The 25,007-nt window shown below is 37.4% G+C and overlaps 1 protein-coding gene across 1 annotated transcript in view; it reads left to right on the top strand.

Moving 5' to 3' along the window:
• The window catches only part of Cps1 (carbamoyl-phosphate synthase 1), a 107,592-nt gene that overhangs the window by 57,894 nt on the left and 24,691 nt on the right, over window positions 1-25,007 (top strand). The window contains 6 exon segments of the mRNA XM_021156158.2: window positions 12,891-13,032; window positions 14,279-14,344; window positions 14,737-14,800; window positions 16,046-16,227; window positions 22,813-23,007; window positions 23,437-23,504. Of these exon segments, the coding sequence (XP_021011817.1) occupies window positions 12,891-13,032; window positions 14,279-14,344; window positions 14,737-14,800; window positions 16,046-16,227; window positions 22,813-23,007; window positions 23,437-23,504 (717 nt within the window).

The following is a 25,007-nucleotide window of genomic DNA, read 5'->3' on the forward strand; positions in this document are numbered from 1 at the left end:
TTGACTGATTTTAAGTACTTGAGACTCAAGTTTCCTGGCCCAGGTTTGATCATTCTTACCTTTATCCTGGGCCATGAGATCTTTTATTTCCTCAGAAACTTCTATATGTCCAGAAAGATTTAGTTCTCAAATTATGCATAATTCCCCAAATAATAGAAACCCCTTATCGTCAGTTGACATTAAGGAGTAGACTTTGTTGCTGGCTTGGATAAGGGTTGAAAAGAGCGGTTGTTCTTTTTTACATTCACATTTGTTTATGATTTACATTGCTCTAAATCCTAAACTGTTCCCGTGTTGGAAAATCTGACTTTGGATGTGGGCCCAGGAGGTAATTATTTATTTGATGTATGTTGAGAGGACTCCAAGTTTCTCCTGCTACTGCGTATCTCTGGTGCCCATGTGCTTAAATCGTCTGCAACTTTCACATAGATTTCTGGGGGAAATTAACAGCAAGGGATCCCAGCCATCGTTGGTGTGATCGTTTGAGGTGGGCTCTGCTGTGATGATCAGATTAGTGTCTTAGCACTGAGGGTCTCCCTTTCAGAACTCAGTACTGATCACTGTTTCACCATCGCGTAAGCACAGAAGTGGTGACATACATGTTGCTTTGAGGACAATATCCACTTTTACTATAATTGGGGATAGCTATTATTTAGGCAGCTTCGGTCAAATTTTCCCCCTTTCCACTTGTGTTCACTGACTTTCATGTTGTCTTTAATTACTTACTGCTGAAGAAGAACATGCTAGGCAGGTCATCAAATTCATAAATGGAACACTGACATTAACCAACACAAGACAGCACCATTGATGTGAATTATCTGTTAGGCTCTGAGAAGTTTCTGTTTCCTGAATGTGATGAGTTGTCATACAGGAGGTGTGTGTGTGTGTGTGTGTGTGTGTGTGTGTGTGTGTGTGTGTTGGTGTGTACATGTACACACATTGGAATTGGAATTTAGAGGTCCAGTATGTACCAAATTACCTATTATCTGTGCAATAACAGGTCATCACACATTGATAGATTATCTTCAGGGAGTTTGAGAAGTTAAGACTGAAGTTCTAGAGGAATTAAATGTGCACACATACACAGACATGTGTATGTTTATAGTTTAGAGGTGTATTATGTACCATCTAGAAGAACTAAGTCTATATGTAATAAACACCTCCACCAGAGTTACATTTGCCACTAAAGGCACAGTAGCTTTTAATTCCATATAACTAGAGCCTATGGTGATCATTTTCATTGTGTTGGCAATGGTCAGACAACAACAGGCTCTAAGATCCTTTAGCTGGGATACTATCACTGTAATGAAATATGAATAGGCTCACTTGTTATCAGGAAATACTTTAGAACCTTATGTCCCAAACATTTTATTTATAGCATCAAATTGAATTAAACATCTTTCAACTGAAAGACAACCATAATATTTAAAGAAATATGAACAGGTCAGAAATATTATGAGCCTCTCAGTATCCTCTGTCGGCTGCTCAGAAATTGTGTGTTTTCAAACACCATTCTTCTTCTGGACTCATTCAATATTTCTAATATAGCCCTTCAGGGATGCCATTACACCTGCATAATTTAGAGAAATTTACATAAAAACCTGGCCACAACAAAGCTGTGTGAGCTTTCCAGTTTTCCTTCAAGTGAGTATTTTAAAGAAGAAACAGCCTGTCTGTGTGACGTTAGCAGAAGGAAGGTCTCTCACCATTTATGGCGACTGGGATTTTCCTGGAACAGCCTCTTTTACCCTCTGGTTTTCGCAGCACACGATGGATGCCACTTCCTTAGTCATGTTGGAGATAACTGTTTAAAGGAATTTGTTTCCCACCATTTTAGATGCTCAGAAGTAGTGTATATACCTAGGGAGTTGTAGTTTAGACTTTAGAAGCTAAGGTTTGGATTTATTTCTCTATGAATGATTGATGTAAAATTGCTATTTGTTTATGAAAATATAGAAATTATTTTTATCCAATATTCTATTGGCTTCTCTGATTTTTTTATGCTTCACCGATTCTGATAATATGAATATTTGCTTCCTTTTTCATCTCCCCTTACTGCTATAATGAATGACCTGAAGAAGGGGAAAGTACAGTTTTCAAGAGTCCGGTTTCCATCTGAACTTCACTATGTTTGTGCGATAAACTATACCTATTGGTGGGTGCTGAAAAATCACAGGCATGCCTATTGCTTAGGGAAACAATCTCAGGCAAGCCTAGTGAGTTCTGCTTGGGCATTCAAGTGGTAAATTGAGCTCAGTAAAGTTGGCCATTTCCCTGCAGCCACAAACTTCTGGCTGATGTAATAATGCAGGTGTCACCTTAGCTGGAACCGTCCCTTTGAATGCCCTCACCTACACATGCTAGTTTCTATTGACTTTTTATTTAACTTGCTCACAAGGCATAGCAAAATCAGACAAGAACACTTTGTGCTTACATTTGATTGAAGTTTCCAAGAGAAAGTGTCACCCAAGAGTTGTTAGAGCTTACACATAAGAATGAGACTGTCTGTGCTTTGGTTTCTAGCGTTAATTTATAATTTCTGGTTTAAAACATCAAATATAGAAGCAACTCAGGGAAACTTATATGACTATAACATACTTGCCTGTTAGGACTTGTTTATTTTGGAATGACATATTTATTCCTTTGGATGTAGAAACAGGATGTGGGGGTAGGGCACTTTCATGCAGTCCTCTGATTTTATTCCCAGGAAGTGGTCTTATATTACTTTACAGCAGTACCAACTTACTGTATTTCTTAGTTTAATCCTAATTATAACACATGCCTCCTTCTTATTTTACTAGGCTGATATACAAGGTGCTGAATATGTGACGTTTGAAGTGTTAAACATGGCAGAAAATCCACTTCTCCAGTCATGACATATTGCTATTCTGTGTCTTTAGTCTTCATATCCCTAGCCATCTATACAGTGCATTTCCTTTTTCTATTTTTCTTTTGTTCTTTTGATTTTCTGAGTTCGTATTTCATGAAGACTCAGCTTGCCTTGAACTCACTAGGTAGCTGAATGTGGCCTCGAATTCCTGATGCTTCTGTCTCTACCTCCTAGGTTCTGGGATTAGAGGTGTGTGCCATCTTGCCTGGCTATGAAGTTCTTTAACAGTATTAAAATTGAAGAATACTTAAACAAGAATATTTTTTCTTTAAAACAGAAGTATTGCTATGGGAAATTTTATGCCTCAGAACTAATAGAAAGGTGCATTATATTTTAACTAGATTTTATTTTTTATATGATGAGATAGGTTGTTTTAAGTAATCTCATGGGTGTAATATGACTCTATTAATTTTAATAATCTATTTATTATACATGATACAAAAATTTACACAAAACATTTGCCTGATGTAATTTTACTTTATTAATAACCATGTTCATTCATTAGCAATTACTAATGAATATTTATTTGGTATCCATTGTGTACAAGATCTTTAACTAGGTCCAGTATCATTTGTTGAAGAATAATTTTTAGTTATTAACCTGTCTTCAGTGGGCTTATAATCTATATAAATAGCTACACAAGAATAAGCTACATTGATGGACATGGTAAATATGAAAATGTTAATTCAGGGAAATTGAATGAAGACTAAGATTTAGAGAACTAATACTCTTGTATATCTATCTCCTATCTCAACATGAGTGGTCTGAGAAGATCTATATCCATATTTTACTCTATAAATGAAGGCCCTAAATTCTTAAGTTAATTTCCCAAGGTTTCACAAGTGGTTCATGCTGGAGTCAAGTCTGAGTCCAAGGCAAGTATGCTTTGCTTTAAAATTGCTACAGCAGCAGCTTGAAGAAAAAAAATCCTATGAATAAATCAATGGGAAGACACTTTCAACGGTCTGGCATAATGTAGAGAGGGGTTGGTGAGATAATTATGGAAGACAATTGAACGAGTCCAGTGAAGTTAATTACAGAGAGATAGGAGGGAAGTCATAGATAGGTACATTATGAGAAACATGTACTGGGAGAGTAGATAAATTCTACTTAGGAAGTGAGAAATTATGATTGCTAGTATTTTTATGGTAACTTTAATGAAAGTGAGAGTCTTGAAAGTAAGATTAAATTGAATGTTGTCTAATTATTTGGCCACAGTTGTAACAGTTGAAGCTACAAAGCATCATCATTCTATAATTATCATATGCATGGCATTACCTTCAAAATTAAATGAGAAATTCCACTAGGGATAATAGTAAATATGCAAATATCTTAATATACTTTTTAAGTTAAAATTTGCTATTTGTGTATATGTGTGCATGCATGTGTATGATGTTTACGTGTGCTATGGTGTGTGTAGTTAGAGTAGTAGAGCTTCCTCTTTCCATTGTGGATGCTGGGATTGAACTCAGGTCTTCAGGATTATGTGGCAAGCCCCTTTACCTGCTGAGCCTTCCCACTTGCTTAATATCCTTTTGCACTAGTTGTTTTATAGTAAGAACTTTTTTTGATTTGTAAGAAAGAGTATAAAATAGCGCTCCTCATCCTAAAGAAGAGCATACATCTTAGAATGTATACAAATGATTTAGAGTTATCTATTTATTTTATATTTTCATGGGAATCAGCATAAAGTGAGCAATTAGTAAAATTTATATGATATACAGAAACATTACTGGTCTTAATGAAAATCAAAATTTCTCAGTTGTAAGAAAGAAGGGAGAAGGAAATAAAACACATGATTCCCGGTTGCTTAAAAATCCAACCAAACCAAACCAAACCAACCAAACAAACAAATCTAACCAAATTACTAAGTGCAAGATGGATAGTCCAAGAAATAAGCTGACTATGGTGAAAGACATCATAAATTAGCATAGTTAGGTTCCAATTTTTTTCTAATTATCTAGGAAGGCTCTAGATGAGACATTTACTAATAAAGTAAGATTTGTCTAATTGTTTTATGTCATTAAATAGAGATCATACACATGTAAGCACCAAGGACTAGAATAGTTTCAGGATGAAGGTTTTATTATTTTTTGAGAATAGTCAACATTTATATATTTCTTTTCTGGGAAAAAAACTACATCCTCAAAAATGTACATTTTTGGCCATTCTTTGTTTTGTTTTGTTTGAGACAAGGGTTTCTTTGTGTGGCCCTGGCTGTCTCGAACTCAGGATTTGCCTCTTTCTAACTTCCAAGTGCTGGGATTGAAGGCATGTGCTACCACACCTGGCCCCATTTTTGAAGTTTTGATGAGAAACTTTCATGAATATTTTCAATTGTGCTGACAGAGCTGGTTTACTTGGTAAAGTAGGTTGAGGCAAAACCCAGAGACTGTTTTCGATGAAAACATCTGTATTTTTCTTGAGACCTTAAAGCACATTGGTACTATGTATGATACAGCTGGGAAATAGCATGGTCCTACTTTTTGTAGATCGTGCAACTGAGTCACACCCAGGTGCTTGCCATCCTTTTTGCCTGTGAGTCAGGCAAAGTGAAGAATTCCAACTCAGTACCCCTGTCTTCATTTCTAGTCAACAACTCCTTTTCAAAGCTATTTAGAGGCACAGCTTTTAAACAGACAGTTGGAGATCAGGTCCCTTCAGCTGTCATGTTGTGAGATGCACATTTTCCTGCATGAATAGTTGACCTCACTTAGAGCAGAAATATTGTAATGAACATGCCCTTTTCTAGAGCTCTTCTGGGGGAACATCCAGGCAGCCTGACAGGGAAGAAGCCCCAAAGGCTTCTTTAGAAGATGTAAACAGAAGTTTTAAAGGCACAGAAATCTCAGAGGATTTCCTTTTAAACCACTTGCTTTATTAATAGTAGCTTCTAACATACTTACTGATATGTATATATTTAAAATAGTGCTTGAGCCTCCTCTAGCACATTGAGGTGTGGAAAAAACAATAGAGGAGAAAGAAAATCATACTGGCAAAATTACAGAGAATGTTGCCCCCTAGGGTATCCTTACATGGTAAGTAATGCCTGCGATGCCATTACAGTACATAAAGTCAGAGATAGAGTGTAGGAATGAGCAAACTTCAGGTTGGTACCCAAAATGCCTGGGAGCATTCTCTTCAGAATTTCATTGCCCATTTCCAAAGAGTTAAAAACTATGATGTTCATCACTGCCTCAAGGGCTGTATACAAGAATGCAATCTAGGATGGGAAGAGACAAAGGGGGCAGAGGCATGTGAGCATCCTGAGATAGGGTCTCTCTATAATGTAGCTCTGACAATTCCGCATGTCATTGTGTAGACCAGGTTGGCCTCAAGCTCACAGAGATCTGCCTGCTTCTACCTCCCTAGGACTAAAGACATGTACCACCACACCTGGAAATAATTGGTATTTTGGTATAAATATTCATAGGAAAGTTACATTATTAAATTTGACAGAATATAAGTGGCCTTAACAGGCTGAAACTAATATCATAGTATTTATGCATAACCAAGGATTCTAAACTTTATTTAAAAATGAATATAAGGCTAAGGATGTAAACTATGACATATGCTAGTCTACATATGTAGACTAGTGACAATATACTTATTTTCATACCCAAGACATTGGATTCAATCCCCAGCTTCACAAAAATAAATAGGAAATTATAAAAATGAAGACAGGTAATAATACAGAACAAAGAAATTAGAACTAGACTATTTAAAACATCTACAGTATTGATTTCTCATGAAGTTTTGGAGCTGAGAGTATAGTTTCTATCTTTCAAGCTAAAGTACAGTTTCACATGATGCTATCTGTTGAGAATCAGTATTTCAGATATGATGGCACATGAATGCCTGCTTGACTCATGTCCCATTAGATCACTTTCAAGATGCTGGGCTTTCTCATAGCATGGCTCATGTCTGCCCTGTGTATCATGTGCAAAGATGATGGTGTGGCATCCCTTCAAAGACCCCATTGCTACAGAGGAACATGTCACAACACTATCAGAAATGAAGAGAGGCCAATAACTTGCAGCTTGTCCCCTCTTTTGTCTTTTGCTTTTCTGAACATCACTCACTATTTTGCAGAGTATCGTCTGTAGTCCTCTTTAGGATATAGGCATGGCCTCTTTCCCCAAAGGAAAAGAGATGAGAAATAATCTTCCCACCAGTGGCGATAATATGATTGCAGCACAGTATTAATATTTGGAGATGCCAAAAATTTATTACCACTGTGGTGCAAACCCGGGGGAGAAGTAAGCGAGGGTTTGCAGGATGAGAACAAGCCACTCAGTCGTCTGCTATTGCTAGACCTGGGGTCATTTACTGAGCACCAGGACTAGAGCTTCCAGCTTCTGCCTTCTGTTTTTCCTAAGAGAAAGGACAGTAATAAAATTGCAGGTCCATCTCATGATTGCAGGCCGAGAAAAGTGCTTATTTTCACATTAGAGCTCGTGCAATATGGAGGGAAATTTGTTTAGTATGGCTTGTGAGTTGGTGGATCAGAGGAAAGCAGTCAAGTGGCAGCGAGGACCCCATGAGTGCAAAGCTCCCCTGGTAATTACAATGCTGCAGGCACTCCTCCAGTCCCTTAATAGATGTCCCCAGCTCCTTGAGCCAGGTGAAAATTTCCTCATTAAGGAGAACTTATTCCATTTCCTTTCATCATTTATTATTGAAGACCAAGTGTGAGTGGAGGAAGTCTCTGAGATTACAGGGTAGAATTTTAAACAACAACAACAACAACAACAAGATCCACACAGGGAGTCCTAGAAAAAGAGAGGAAAACTTGTATTGTTTATAACCCAGAGAACACACAAGAGGTTTCCCACTGGAGAAGCTGAGTCATGATGTCTAACCAGTAAAAGATTACAGCGGAGTCTGTAAAACTCCTATTGTCTTGATTTAAGATGTTTTATCTCCTAAAACTTCACTCGTTTATTCTGTGCTGTTAAGTAGAGAGAAGCTGGGGATTCTGAGAGTGCTGTGTCCTGGACATTGTTGCGTAGATTTTGCTATGACGTGATGAAAGTCCAGTCTTTGAAGACTTTACCTTTGAACTCTGAAAAGAAAAGCAGGTTGGCCAAATAAAAGTTGTATCTATAGCATATTTTAGCAGATGAACCTCTGTAATATAGATTTAATGTACATACGTTTAAAAGTGTGAAAATAAACCGGATCCCAGCGCACACACGAATATCCAATAATAGAAGAATCATTTATTGCACATGTTTAAAAACCCTGTGCTTTAGTGTGCTGTGTTCCCTTCAACTGATCACTCTCCTAGCTGGGTATAACGCTCCCTTGATTTATAATATAACGTAAATGGAGCATTCCCCACTGAGGATTCAAGTCATAGTTTTGAGTACAAATTCAGCATTTATCTTTCTTTTAGCAATTATTGTGCTTTGTGTACATTCCAAATGAAGATTTTTAAAAAATTTTTCCTTTGGAAAAATAAAATTGTTATTTTCCCTTTCCCTAAAATACAACTCTAACTAGTTTGAAAAGAAAGAAAGAGAGGAAGGGAAAACGCAAAAATAAAAACCAAGTTCTTGTGATGATGATGGAAGCTGGTCCTGTTTGGAGGAATGTAGGTGTGGGCAGGGAGGGAGGAGGTGCGTCCGAGGCTGTTAAAGGGGGTTCTTGGTTGTTTAGGTCGGTGCTTCTCAACCTTCCTAGTGCTGTGACCCTTTAATACAGCTCCTCATGTCGTGATCTCCAACTATAAAATTATCTTTGTTGCTACTTCATAACTGCAGTTTTGTTACTGTTATAATCACAACAGAAACTATCTGTGTTTTCTGATGGTCTTTTTATTTATTTATTTATTTATTTATTTATTTATTTATTTATTTATTTATTTTTTTTTTTGGTTTTTCGAGACAGGGTTTCTCTGTATAGCCCTGGCTGTCCTGGANCTCACTTTGTAGACCAGGCTGGCCTCGAACTCAGAAATCCGCCTGCCTCTGCCTCCCGAGTGCTGGGATTAAAGGCGTGCGCCACCACGCCCGGCTCTGATGGTCTTAAGTGACCCCTGTGAAAGAATTCCCTTGACCCAAAAAGGTTGCAGCCCACATGTTGAGAACCACCTATTTAGATACGATTTATTTATCCTGATCTCTGAGGAAGTTTAACCTTATCTGATTCACAGGCCCTATGCTAATAAATCATGCCTTTAAACTATTTCTTCTGTTTATTGTAATGGGGTACAAAATGAAGGTTTGTATCATAACAGGGTGGGATACAGTCAGTTTTCTTCCGTGTATGATGACATGTCAGCCAACTTTGTTTTGCACAGAAGTGCGAGACAGAGATAGCTTGCTCTCTGCTTTGGGGGTTGGTCTACTTCCAATCAGGCAGCTGGAAGGGATCTAACCTAACTTTGTTTTTGTAATTGTCACAGTGGGTCAGAATTAGCCCCCATTTCTCACTGAAGATGACTGAAAATTGCTTTATAATGTTTCACATCTAAAAGCAGAAATTTATAGCAGAGAAGAATCTTGTAAAAATCCTTCGTGGACTTCACACAATCCCAGCTGTCTAGTATTTGCTTTCATTTACAGTATGAACACTGATTTAATAGTTAGCCCAGTGCAGTGAGCTCTAATTCTCAAGACATGCCAAAATATGTCTGTTGTTGATCTAGTTACTGAATAGTCAATGTTAAAATAGTTCATTTGTTTACTATAAAATTATTCTAAGAATCAGATTGTTATCCTAAAATTTGCAGTGTGCATCTAGCTTGATGCATTTGTTGTAAAATTCTCACCTGGTATGACAATGCAGGGGTGCCTTTCAGAACAGCTGCGGTATAGCACATACCCGCTAACGCTGTTTGTCCCTATCTAATGCACTGAGGCTTCTTTGAATGTAAACATTTTGGATTTTATCTCCTGTTGCTCACTCCTGAAACATGCACAGAGTCACCAAGCATGGAAGCAGGGATGACACAACAGTGACCTACCTGCTCTGTAGTCCCTGGTCAGCTTCCTGAGCACATTCTAGCTGCAGACTCTCAGTGCATCTCCATATCTGCCTGGAACATGGCTGTGCTAGGTTACTTTGCATACGGTTGCCCTTACTCGTAGACTGTCGATCACTACCCTTCACTGTCACAGAGCTGAACTGACTTTATGTTTATTTTCTCAGCCCTCTGCTGCTGTGGTATTTCTCACATGCAACCACCTGCACTTCATCTCTTTTCCTTGGCCTCACAGTACTTCATGCAGCTTAGCCCTACATGAGTTATTTCAGATCCACATCATTCCTTTGTGTCAAATATTCTTTCATATTTCCTTGGGCATCACTTTCCAGTAGAAATTTCCAGAAAGAATATTCTATATATTGCATTGCTGGATAGAGCGACTGATAGCTTGGTATGGCCACCAAGCAAATTGAAAGGTGAGGAACTACTGATATAGAATTTAAGTTTATGAAAAAGGCTTTATATTTAAATAACCGATGGGCTAGTGACTTGCATCATGGACAGCACAGCTCTTGAGCGTGTAGCTAGGGCTTGACATATCTCAGTGCATAACAATTGAAATATCAGTAATTCAATAATTCTTTTTTAGTAAAGTGCATTGCTATGATGAAGTATATGTCAAAACCTGCATATGTTAAAACTCTAAATAGCAATTAAACAACAAGTTCAAGGCACTGGAAGGAATGACGGAAGAGGCTTTGGGTCCAACAGGAAAACAAATTAACTTGGGAAAGTCAAAGCAGAAATAATCTACAGCAAAAGGGATACTAAAGCCTAGGGAAATAGCACACATAAACACAAAATTTTATTTCTAATACAGTAATAGTTGAGTTCTTCTTGTAGCTAGTCTCTAGTATGTTCAGGAGGTGGTCTTCAAGATATAATGAAGCAAACTTATATAAGACAAATTAATGTCTTTTGGACTTAATCCATTCACCCATTGAAGAGGATGAAATGCATATTGATAAATACTTACCTTCTGTAGGGCAGTGTCTGGGCACTGAAGATGATATACAGAAGAGAGATGTGGGTAATATAGCCTCAGAAGCTCACATGTGTCCTGGGGAACATAGAACATATGCTTCATGTTAAAATAAACAGTAAGAAGGGACATACGAAATATGTACCAAATGTTCAGTGTGCCTATTTTAACACACTTCATTTGTTGTCTCTATTATAGTTGTTTAATAATAGCATTTTTATATTGCACAAAGTTTTAAATGATGTATTTAAATTTTGTTTATACTGTTCCTTTGCCATTTGAAATAATTTACTTTCAGAAAATACTTAAAATTTTTATTATTTGACAAATTCAAATATGTAATAGTATATTTTAATGACTTCTGTCATCCGCATGACCCTCTTATCCTCTCCTGCTCCTGTTGACCTACTTCTTTTTCACAAAAATTCTCATGTTCATTTCTAAAAATTATTTACTTTGATTCTATGTGTATGAGTATTTTAGCCGCATGTATATATGTACATCATGCATCTACCTCCTTGGTGCCTGCAGAGGTCAGAAGATGCCATTAGATGTCCTTTAACAGGGATTACACATTGTTGTGAGTCTCCATGTGTGTGTTGGATCTGAACCCATGTCCTCTGTAAGGGCAACAAGAGTTCTTAATGCTCTTAGCCTCTGAGTCATCTCTCCGGTTCCATGCCAGCTTTTATTCTTTCCTTGTTTGTTTCTTTCATTCCTCCATTCCTTCCTTCCTCCCTCCCTCCCTTGCTCCCTCCCCCTCTCTCTTTTTTCTTTTCCCCTTTCTTTCTTCTCCCCCTCGCACCCCCCCCCCCAATCCATGTTGGTTTAATTATGGCCGCTTGCCTGAATTTGAGCTGGGGTTATTTCCCAAACCAAGGATAATTTACCAGTAGCTTTTGTACTGAATCAAATGACTTGTCCTCCTCCTTAACTACATACTATTCGAGTTTTATGAAAATGTTTTATTTACTGTGAGTTAGATTTTCTGATATTACAGCTATGCATTTCAGTTTTACTGGATTAAATACTAAACCATTGTAATTTAATTTTATTGTGTCAGCTATTGCTAGAAGGAGCCCTCAGGTATCGGGCAATAGATGGTTTACAGTAGCATTTTATTTTTGTGCACTTTGGTACTTTACCAATTATTTTTCTATTGGTTTTGAATTTTAGGTTAAAGGGTGGCTTTAATCACTTTTGTGTCTTTTCTGTTACACTGAATATTAGACTAATAATTTCATTTATTTAATAAATGTTTGTCTGTGGACCAGATAATGTGCTAGGCTTTGGGAATAATCTGATAACTGAACTGTTGGTGGAGAGAGTGTGCAGTCTTGTGTAATGTTGGAAAACCAGTTCCAATAGATTCCTGTTTCACACAGATGAAGAGCTAGAGTAAAAGTCCAACATTGAAAAGGTAGCCGCAGATTTAGGAATCACCATGCAGCCAGGCCAATGGATCTCATGACAGTGGCTACATACACAGAGGGAGAGAGTGTGGTCTGACTGGAACAGGTGTTAAAGGCTGAGGCTGGACAAAAGCTGCACCAGTTGCAATGGATGAAAAACAGGGTGGAATGGGTGGAGGAACCAATGTGGCAACTCTGGCTTTATACAGTCACTTAAAACTGTATAAAAAGTAGTCCCTGGTTATTACTGAGGAAGAAAACTCATTAGAACCATAAACATAAGATTTTAAAGAGATGAGGGAGAGAGACAGAGAGACAGAAAGAGAGACAGAGAAAGACAGAGAGAAAGAGAGACAGAGAGAGACAGTTAGAGACAGAGAGACAGAGACAGTGAGAGACAGAAGTTTACAGAGATGTCAGCATTGCTAATGCCAGAGGCCTCCCAATGGCTTGAAAAAAATATATATTTGTGAATTTTTGAAGAGAAGAGCCATGAGTATGCATGCAGATGGAATATAAGAGCATATCTGATGCATTCAAATGGAACACTTCACTGTTTCATTCAGTGCTTGTGTTTGGTTTGAACTTAAATCTTTCTTTTCCATTAAATCCCAGTGAGTCTGTTACAGAAGAAACTCTGAGAAAGGCCAAGGAGATTGGGTTCTCAGACAAACAGATTTCAAAATGTTTGGGACTGACTGAAGCCCAGACAAGAGAGCTGAGATTAAAGAAAAACATCCACCCTTGGGTTAAACAGGTAATGCAATATCTCTATCAAGGATTCTTGTTTTGACATGTAGCTATCATCTCAAACTTACCATTAACTAAGTGTGCTTAGAAGACGCCGCCGCTTATCTGACTGATGACCATGACTTTGTTAGGCTCACTCAGTACAGGGTGACACGTTCCTGAAGGGACAAGGATGAAGATGGGGCAGTGGGATGTAAAGAAAATATAATTTCTATGCTTTAAATACAGTAACCAAAATTATCTCTGCCTTTGACCTATGTCTAACATATATGTAGTGACAGAAATCTTGGGGTAATAATATATGGGTCAGCACAGGGGCTGAGTCTCTGGAAAAAAAATCATTATCTCTTTGGGTACTAACTTTTTAAAAGGTCAGTACTTTATTTTAAGTGCCCCATCATTATGGTTCATTCATATTCATCGTGGCAGGGCTGGATGTAATGATCTCATCTAGCATTAGTGACAATCACACATGAACATTCATAGGTATGCCATTTGGTTGGCTCTCTCTCTTTCTTTTTTTTTCTATTAATGGAAGGAGTGTTTTGGCTTAAAGTACCACCAGCTGCTTTTTGTCCTTTAGAATCATTGACTTTTTTTCTGTGGGTTTAAGACGCACATGTAAGCCCTTAGGTCACAAGCTGGATTGTAAATATTTTCTGCTCAGCGATTATTACCTTTCTTTTTTCTTACCAGCTTCACACCAGCTTGCCCTGTCAGCCCAAAATGCTTGCTCTCTAAGCTGAGCCAGTGACCCTTGAGAGTAGAATTGATTTACCTTTTCCAATTATGTCCGATGCGATCAGGATTCCCCACTGCCTGTTTGTGCTTTCTTGTGTTACCCATTAGTACTATCACTAACGTAAATCCTATACATTAATTTGCAAACTGTAAACATCCTTTCATGTAGAGCATTTTGGTCTGACTTAGACTTTGTACATAGACGCTTTAGGTGCCTGGTTGAATAAATGGTCCTTGTGACATATGAACATTTTATGTGGGTGGTACTACTGCAGGGTTCCAAGGAAGCACTGGGCAATCTCTAGTTATTTATTGCTCAAGTGACCACTAGTTTATATTGTTATTTCTTTTGTCTCTTTGGTTTTCAGAATCAGTAAGTGCCTTGGTTATACATAACTTTTCCTGGCTTTATATTTGACAGTACTAGATGTTAAAGAAATAGCATGAAACTTCCGGTCTTTAAAAACTGTAAAGAGTAAAAACTTTATCACTTAACAAATTTTCTTTTGCAGATTGATACATTGGCTGCAGAATACCCATCAGTAACAAACTACCTGTATGTTACCTACAACGGCCAGGTAAGAACTACAGAGGTCATCACATGTAGATTGCTCTGGGTTTAGGGCTGGCCTACCTTAGAGAGTGCATAGTTTTCACCTCTGATTATTGGCCGACCTTGGTAATAGATGCCATGTGAGAAAGATGCCACAAGGAATGTCTGAACTCATTCCATTAGGCATTGCCTTAACAATGGAACCAAGCAAGTGTGAGAGTATTCTGTATACTCAGGACTAAGTTGCAAATCTTGAGTTATAGCAATTTAAAAAAATAAATAGAGCTTCTGTGAGAACACTTTATATTTAGGGATTTCCTAAGACTAATAGAGGTGCATGTGAGAAAGACACAGAAACTGGGCAAGTAGTCTAATTAGATGGAATAACAACATTATATTTTTTCTTTTCCCCCTCAGGAGCACGATATCAAATTTGATGAACATGGAATAATGGTTCTGGGCTGTGGTCCATACCACATTGGTAATGTGATAACATGTGTATATAAGACTTTAGAGTTTTCTAGCGCCCTTTATAAATATTGATTCCATTATTCTAAGAGTTTACCAGACAAATATTGTCATAATAAATGTTTTACAGTTTAGGAAACTGAGTTACAGAGAAATAATATTTAAACGTATGAAATAAGTGATTTAGTCGTAAAAAAAAGTGGGACTCAAGCACAAATCTCAACTACAAATTCCACCTCCTTTTGTATCACTATATTGCATTATAATTTTCACTCTTGTTCATAAAGAAGGGCATAAAGAAGTCAAATCAAACTCTCTCCCCAGGCTGGCCCTAGAGCATGGATGTAACTCTGAGGCTGCTGCTTCTCAAAGGCCTCCCCTCCAAAGACTGTGGCTAAGGACTGGGTTTCCAGCACACTGGTGTGAACTTCACCTGTTTGTACCACCTATCTGTATTTGGTTTATGGCTATAAAACCTAAAACCTTTTTATGACCATCCAAGCTCTTCTGTTTGGAACGTTTCCTTCAACCTTTGATTTTATGTGATTCATTTATTACTGCCATGTTACACTGTGGTTCAGAGAAGAGCCAAACTGATGATCAAGTGCATACATTACTTGACACTGAGGAGCACAGAGCTGCAAGTGGATAAACATATTTTGATAAGACTTTTTAGAAGATAATGTCCTAATGCAAAGCATTCATATGAGTACTTTTGCCTCTATGGCATCCCAGCAGAGTGATATTTTGGGTCATTGAGGCCTTTCTTATGCTTAGATTAATTCTTAGAAGGTCACACACTCTTAAAAAGGACAGGACTCTCCAGTCAGTGAAAATATGTCAGAGCTGCAAGTGACCTCAGGGACTGCTGGGTTAGGCCTCTAAGAGTAATTAAGTCAAAGAGTTAAAGAAAGACCTTAAGTGTTCTAATTGCTGGCTTAGCTGTTTAGCATAGTGAAGTCAGAGTGCTCTCTGAATTTCCTTCATTAAATGAAGTTTATCTTTTTACAGTCCATTGACATCGAGGTCCGAATTCTTCAAACATGAAGATACTTATTACCTAGCTTAAGTATAATTCAAGCCAACATTTCATTATTGTCCAGCCAGTCCCTACTTCTCTTCCTATTAGCAGAACTTGTAAATAGGTTTAAAGTTTTATACTAAGAACTCAATTGAAAGCATTGACTTCCTTCATCTGCGCTGGCTGGAGAAATATTTCTTCTCTTATTCCTTTTCCTAATATTCCTTGTCTCTGTAGGCAGCAGTGTGGAATTTGATTGGTGTGCTGTCTCCAGTATCCGTACACTGCGCCAACTTGGCAAGAAGACAGTGGTGGTGAATTGTAACCCAGAGACTGTGAGCACTGATTTTGATGAGTGTGACAAACTCTACTTTGAAGAGCTGTCTTTGGAGAGAATCCTAGACATCTACCACCAGGAGGTAAAAAGGGAGAAAAAAAAAAAACACAAATCAGGAAGGAGAGATATATTCAGTATATATCTTGCATATAATTATATTCACATGTTCAGATTTATAGTGTAACTCTTTTTGGGACATATCTCCAGTTTTTCCCACTGTCTAATTTTGTAGGGAAACTCCAAAAATAATTGCTCTAGCTTTTTACTTCTCATATCTTGGCATAGAATGGTCATTTCATGCAATATTCCCCCATTTTATTCGTATGCATTCCAACTATGTTGAAAGCTCACTGACACATACCAGTCACATATTAACTAGCATACAGGAGACTCCATAAATATCTTTTGAAATGATTTAAGAGGTCATATTTTCATACAATAAATATTGTGGTTTAGTGGTGAACAGTTCTCAGAGGAGGTAGGTCAGTTGTTTGCCAATGGCCAGTTCAATCCTTACTGAATCAGATAAAACCATTATCACTAGTCTTCAGGGTCAGATTAATGAGTCTATTCCAAATGATTCAGGTTTCTGTGAGGCTTTCTCTTACAGTTGAAATTGACCTATCCTCATGACCATATTATTGAATATATATTCTCTATGGATTAGTGATTTATGGTTACTCTAAGTCTGTAGAACATGTTATTTTATATTATATAAATAATTATTGTAAAATATCATGATGATGCCCAGTAGTTGATATAACTCTGTTAATTTCTCACCACAAAGAAACAGTCCTCTATGTGAGAGAAATACACTGAATCATAGCCATAGGGTTGAATTCTAGTTTTGACTGAGAAACTCTCTTGTGCGTGTTTCTGGAAGTCTCTGTGATCTATCCTTTTGTCAATGAATAATATAACAATGTAGGCACAGCCTATGCAGGCACTGTGAAGATGAGGTGGAATTTTGGATGATAATGTATAGAGCTGAAGCAATGTGATGACTTCATGTTTACAAAGAGCAATAGATAAATTTAGAACCTATGTATACTTACAGGTGTCTGCTTAAATCTGACCTATTAATCTCAACACAATATAATGACACTCATTGTACCATTTATATAATCCATGATATCACTGTTAAGAGCTTTCTAGGTGACTCCTTTATACTCTCAGATAGATAGTTGACCATCAAAAGAAGTACATTCTACAAATATTTCTTTAGAATTTTCTAAATGCCACGTTTAGCAGGAAGGATATGTCTTAGGGTTCTATTGCACTGAGCAAACAGCATAACTAAAAGCAGCATTGGGAGGAGAGGGTTTCATTCCATCTTACAATTCAAGGTAACAGTTATCACCGAGGAAAGTCAAAGAAGACACTTAAGGCAGGAACCTGGCTGCAGGAACTGATTCAGTGGCCATCGAGGAGTGCCACTTACAGGTTGCTTCTTATGGCTTCCTCAGCCTGCTTTCTTATGGAACCTAGGACCACCCACCTGGGGGTGGCGTCACTGTAGGATGGACATACCACCAAAATTATCAATCAAGAAAATACATAACAGGATTGCCTATGTGCCCATCAGGTGGGGATTTTTTTTTCAATTAAGGGTTCCTCTTTCAAAATGATTTTAGCCTGTATCATGTTGATATAAAATCTAGCCAGCTCAAACATTCTACCTTCAAGGCATTAATAATAAAACTGGGATCCATGATGTATCATGAAAAATTAAACAGTTTTTGGAAAAATATTAAGAAGCGTCATAGGCAATAGCATCATGTAATTTCTACACTGTTTCCTTGTGTGAATATTTCAGGAATATTCAGAAACTTCTTTACTGCTTTTAGATGTTCTCATACATAACTTTAAATGAAACTCTGAATATAATTGAAGGATTATATTCAGATTATATTATATTTTAGAAATGAATATATTGACCCTTCACTGAAACTCATTGGCATCTAAAATAAACTACCACATCAGAATACAATGTTATGTTGGAGAACATATAAGCAACATTCCATCTATGTCCTTTAGGTTACCCTATATGGTGTATCAGGTAACATATACAATGATGTACATATATGTTTCCTCCCATGTCATTGTAGTCTTTCCTTACAGCAGGCTCCACAAAGCTGCTCTATCACATCTGATAATGGGTGTAACTTCAATGAAGGAGATTGCCATTATCCTATCTTGAGATGTTGAATGCCCTAGCATGTTGCATAGTTTTAAATTTTATTTTTAGAAAATTGAAGACATGTCTAACAATTTTCAGAAATACAACATTTAAGTCATTTAATAAGGAAATCTCTTTTTCCGGAATGCATAATTGCATGGGGTAACAGCAAGTATGATAGGTCTCTTAGTCTAGTTACAGACAATCATTGAACTTATAATATAAAACATTAAGAAGTGAGCTGCCCAGTAAGTAAAGTGGGTGTCCATGAGGAGGTTTTTGGCATTGGCTCTCAAGGAAGTGTTGACACCTGCTTCCCACTCGTTTTTACTTTTCTTCCTTTCTTTTCTTCCCTTTTAAATTTTTTTTCTAGAAACTATTCTAGAAAAGGAACCCTCATTCTAAAGAGTGACCAAGAGCATCAGCTATTTCTTCTGATTATGTGTCAAGGTTTTTCTGGAGGAGAGTTTTAACACTATAGGTTTAGTTAGACAATGGTACTTTTGTAACATAAACAGTTAAATGAATGACGTACAAACATTAACTAGTAATGAACAGTGCTCATTAGGGAATGAAAGGCTTTAAATAGAATTCTATTTTAGCATTTGGTTTAATTGTAATTAAATATGATGCCAAGGTTCTACATAAAGTGTAATGTGTTACCTAAAATGAAAAGTACCAAAATATAAGGCATACTGTTTCTCACTGGCATATACAATGTAAGTTTGTAAACTGGAGATAATACATGAAATTACAGAATCAAGGCCATTTTTAATGAGGCGAAAGCTACTTCTATTAGTAAGATAAGTTACATTATGTGGAATTATGCCTAAGTTGCAGCATTTAATCAGTGCTGACCAATATGATTAAGGGTTAGGAGAAATCAAAATGTTCCCAAATAACATTGAAGCATGTTCTTTTACTTCGTTAGGGTTTTAAGATAAGTTTCTGGTGTGATTGTAGCTTGGATTATGTTTAGACATATCCTCATGTTACCTTAAGTTGGGGATATCAGGTTTCAAAGTAGGAAATGAAGCTGAAAGTGAAGTTGAGGAACTGGGGATGTAGCTCAGTGTAATGTGTTTGCCCCACAGGCTTCTTGTTCTCAGCTCAGCCTTGAGTACAGAGGAACCCGGAGAGCCTGTTAAATTGTTTTCAGGCTAAATAATTTAGAAATTCCTGTAGTGAAATCTTAACTTTAGTGTATTGTATTTCAGAATATTACTGGTAAGTAACCATAATGATGATGACTGGCCAGTGGGGAATGCCAGGATTCTCTTTCTATGTATGCATCTCCAGTCCCTGTATTGAGAGCCAGGAATATCCCATTTCAGTGGTTGTTCTCAACTTTCCTCATTGTGAGACCCTTTAATACAGTTCCTTATGTTGTGGTGACCCTCAACCTAAAATTATTTTTTGTTGCCACCTCATAATTGTAATTTTGCTACTGGTATGAATTTTAAAGTAAATAGCTGTGTATAAGTACACTGTTGCTCTCTTCAGACACACCAGAAGAGGGCATTGGCTCCCATTACAGATGTTTGTGAGCCACCATGTGGTTGCTGGTAATTGAACTCAGGACCTCTGGAAGAGCAGGCAGTGCTCTTAACCTCTGAGCCACCTGTCCAGCTAATGTAAATATCTGATGTGTAATCCCTGTGAAAGGGTTGCTCATCCCTCCAAAGGGGTTTAGAAACATAGCTGTGATGAAAGGATGGACCATTTAGAGACTGCCGTATCCAGGGATCCATCCCATAATCAGCTTCTAAACGCTGACACCATTGCATACACTAGCAAGATTTTGCTGAAAGGACCCAAATATAGCTGTCTCTTGTGAGATGATGCCGGGGCCTAGCAAACACAGGAGTGGATGTTCACAGTCAGCTATTGGATGTATCACAGGGCTCCCAATGGAGAAGCTAGAGAAAGTACCCAAGGAGCTAAAGGGATCTGCAACCCTATTGTTGGAACAACATGATGTACTAACCAGAACCCCGGAGCTCATGTCTCTAGCTGCATATGTATCGAAAGATGGCCTAGTCGGCCATCAATGGAAAGAGAGGCCCATTGGACTTGCAAACTTTATATGCCCCAATATAGGGGAATGCCAGGGCCAAAAGAATGGGAATGGGTGGGTAGGGAAGTGGGGGGCGCTATGGGGGACTTTTGGGATAGCATTGGAAATGTAATTGAGGAAAATATGTAATAAAAATATTTAAAAAAAAACAAAACAAACAAACAAAAAAAACCAAAACAAAACAAAAAAAGAAACATTGGTCTAATCAAGATTAGAATCTTCTGTGAAATGGTTCTATATCATTGTTACCCAGCGAACATGCTCTCATGCCAAGTTCCTGTTGGTTAATGGACTAGCTCTTTGTAAGCTATACATTTTCACTTGGAGCTTTCCTGTGGACATGAGTCAACTTCCCAGTGATGAATGACGAGTATTTGGTTTGGAAAGAGAAGATCCGTTTTGTCTACCATCTCCCAAAAGTCTTACAAATACTTTTCTTATCCTCTAACGTCAACCATGTCTGAAAACAGCTAGTTGAGTTGGTCCAGCATTCAGATATTTTGTATATTACACAAGTGTAGCTGCTTCACACTCTACAGAGTTGAATTCACATGTCAGCCCTGAGTTAGCTGCACCAGAGACTCGTGGCCTTCCGTGAGCCAATTTCCTTAGCTACACAATGGAGTTAGTAATAACTGCCCAATGTGGATTTTGTAAGGATCAAAGAGACATTTCAGAATACACAGTTAAGGGCTAAGTAAAGAATAGTAGCTGCTATATTATTCTATCATTGAAAGTTGTTAATTTCTCAGAAAAAAGAAAGTTTGATGGAAAATTAAAATAATATTGGTATATTCATTCAAGCCATTTTGTTCAACTTCAAGCTTTAATTTAGTCAACATGGATCCTCTTTTTAATTTCCTTGACATGTGTTACATGGGACCTTTATGCATATGCTTAATGGGAAATTTGTTTTTTAAGCCTCAAAATCTTAGTGATACTTACAATAAACTCAAAATAGTCAGAGACAAGGATTACGATAGTAAAGAGAATAACTGTTTTCTAAAGGCTTTGCACAGATGAATGTTGAGTGCACTTTTAAAAAGTGGGAAATATATGAAATTTTATAAATACACAGAATGGTTGGTTATTAAATTCAATACCATTTACAGTGCCTTTAAGAATTCACTTCCAGTATGTTTGTTTAGGCAACACTGTAATTATTGTCTCAAAGAGATGTTAGCTTCATTCCTTATAAGAGTAATCCAAAAGCATTTTTAAATCATGAAAAAATAATTTGGCATGGATCAATAACTTCAATAACTATCAATTTTCATTAGTAGGTCATTAGGACAAATACCAATTGGTTATCATATTTTTGATTTTAATATCTTATTTATAAACACAGTGTATATAAGGTATTGAGGCTTCACAATCTTATTTAATCCATGTATCGGCTGTGTGAGTCAGGGTGGTGCATGCCATAGACAAATGATGTAATCTCAGGGTGAGTGGTCAATGGATAGTATGAAATGATAGGGAAAAGGATTGCTATCTGCATGTCTAGTTCCCTGTTATCACACCTCAGCTCTTCCTCACTGGTCCAGCAATAGTATTGAGAAGCCTTAAGTATATATGTGTGTGTGTGTGTGTGTGTGTGTGTGTGTGTATACACAGATATACATATATAAATACAAGAACATACATATATCTGCTTATAAGGAATATATACATATATATATATGCATATATAAAGAAGTGGGAAGGAAATAGGAAGTAAGTGCTTTGTTCAGTACAGGGAACAGATGCAAAGGTGTCAGCTGAGGAAAACACCTGGTATTTAGGATATCAAGGTAGGGGTAGATGGACTTGAACTTAGGGTTGGTCAGAGGCTAAGTAAATGAGGGTGTAGAAGGAGAAGAACAATAGCTCAAGATGTTTGGATGTCATAAAGAATTTGTTAGTGTTGACATCCAGAGGTTGTAGAGGATGAATAGTCTCATTGGGATGATAGGAACAGTGGTGGATAAGATAGCAAAGGCTTACATGGCAGGGATGGTAGGGATGTGAACTTTATTCTCTAGGCACTGGATACTTTCGGAGAACTCAGGTAAAAGAAACAACTTGGAAAATAGGCATTTATTTCAGAAATAACAAGAGTGTCCCAGGAAGCCACGGGATATGGTAGACTATAATGACAAGCACACGGTACACTTCATCCATTTTAATTTTTAAAATTCCATGTAAATGTCTCAAGTGATACTCATATGTTGTTCTGTGGCGTATTTATGTGGATTTTATGCAGCAAAGTCAAAAGAAGTTCTTATTCTTTGTGTTAAAATCTAATATCAGTATGAAATTCTCACCATCATGACACATATTTCAGTGAGTATGTGCTGTCAGCATTATTAGCACAGCCATCCATCCCTGTTCAGGTTACTCGTGTGGCTGATGTGGCTTGTTTCTTCCAGGCATGTAATGGCTGCATCATATCAGTTGGGGGCCAGATTCCAAACAACTTGGCGGTCCCGCTGTACAAGAATGGTGTCAAGATCATGGGTACAAGCCCTCTGCAGATCGACAGGGCTGAGGATCGCTCCATCTTCTCAGCTGTCTTAGATGAGCTAAAGGTGGCCCAGGCTCCATGGAAAGCTGTGAACACTTTGGTAAGGAGAGGAACAAGTGTTTCATTTTAATGTCCTCTTTTGAAGAGTCCTAACTTGAATGTTAACTACTAGAGAAGCTAACTAGAGGGCAGGTGGAATGCACACCATGCTTAGTACATTTACTGGAAAGTAGCTGTGTTTGATGATTGCACTTAAATGCTGATTATAAATAGACAGCAGTATTCTCATTAAGATTCAGACAATGAAAAGAAGTTCAAACTATTTTTGAACTAGATTTGATATGTAGAATGAGAAACTAGGAATTTTATGTATCTCAGTGTCCAATTTACATTTTAATGGAGTCTTTTGAGAGGAGGAATAACAAGAGTTAGGTTATCCCTTGATCTAATGATACCAGTCTGCATTTTTATTGCGTATTTTAAACTATTCATACCCTTTGTGTTGTTCTTTTTCCCCCCTATTAATTAGAATGAAGCACTGGAATTTGCAAACTCTGTGGGCTACCCCTGCTTACTGAGACCTTCCTATGTTTTGAGGTAATATATATTGTTTTCCAAAACAATGTTTCAGAAACTAGGAGAGACAGAAACACATGCTGCATGCTAAGAATACAAGGCTTTAGTGGGAAGGAATTTGTTGATCCAGACACGATCTCTGAAGCAACACAGAAATCTTGAGTATAAATGTTCGCTCTTCCAGCTTAAATTTTCTTCCAGGAGTGGCAACATCGTCATCTAGAAGTATCATAGCTCAAGGCATTTCCTGGCCAAACTAAAGAGGGATAGTTTTACATAGATACTAAAACACAATCTGGGACATCTCTTGGCATCATCTATTTTTTTTTTTTGATAGTCAGAAACAGCAGCTTCTTTTCGACTCTCATCATTATCTTTTGATATTGTCTTTGTTTTGAATTTTGGGGTTTTTGAGATCAGATTTTCATAATTGATGAAGCATGATGGTGAAGAACATGGGCATTGGGGAGGCTTTATAGTTAACGTTGAAACTTAGTTCTATCATCAAAGGAGAAGTTGTGAATTATAGTCCCTTCAGATGTTACCACATGTAAGGAACCACTTCACTGAGCAGGGGATAATAGGAGAAACACAATTTGCTGTGCACAATTTGGAAGTGTGAATAGGATTTGAGATGGGATTCTTTAAAATAATGAAAAATTTCAAAAGAAGAGGAAATGCGTCCTTTCATTGAAATGACATTTTGTGTAAACCAGTCTAATAATACTACTTTGAAGAATTAATGTAAATCAATTTAAACAACAGGCATGTGTTTAAAGAGGGCTGGAAGAAAAAGTCTTTGAATATTGTAAGTTATATCTATCTTCCACTTTCCTAGGCCCTGAATCCTCAGGGTCACCGCTTTAGCCACTGTCTCACAAGCCGATAAAGCAATGGCTTTGTGCAGAACTTTATAGTAATTTGAAAAGATAAAGAAAATGTTACTTTTTAAAGGAAGAGGGAAGTAATTTTTTTTCTTACTTGAGTGCTCCTCATTTCCAACTTTCCCATTGCATTGTCAAAGTGCCAAGATTCAGAGTAAATCTATTTAAGAACACTTTCACTTAGGTATTTAGAAGGAAGGATACAGTTGAATACATCTTAGTCACATATGTTGTATCCTATTGGCACATGTTACTGAAGCATCGGTTCTATTGCTACAGAGAAATAGTGACCTGCTTTGCATAGTGCCAGTGGGTTAAGATTAGCTGTTGACAATGAATACTGAAGAAACAGGGTGAGAGGAATTATGGTCTGGGCTGAACCCTGTTAACCATCAAGATCTACCTAGAACCCAGAACATACCGATGCTTGAATCAGACAGCATAATCATGGGGCTATAGCAATTGCTGGGAGCATCAGGGATTTTGGGGCTCCCATCCTTAAGTTCTTAGACTTTTTGCTTTGATTTACTGACCTTGTGATTACATGGAATTAAAATGCAGCTTAGACAAAAAGCTACCTTTCTTCTGTACTGGAATTAGAGATCGCCTGGTACTGTTCAATCAAACGTAGTATACCTTA

Source organism: Mus caroli, chromosome 1 (genome assembly GCF_900094665.2).
Source record: "Mus caroli chromosome 1, CAROLI_EIJ_v1.1, whole genome shotgun sequence".
Taxonomy (NCBI): domain Eukaryota; kingdom Metazoa; phylum Chordata; class Mammalia; order Rodentia; family Muridae; genus Mus; species Mus caroli.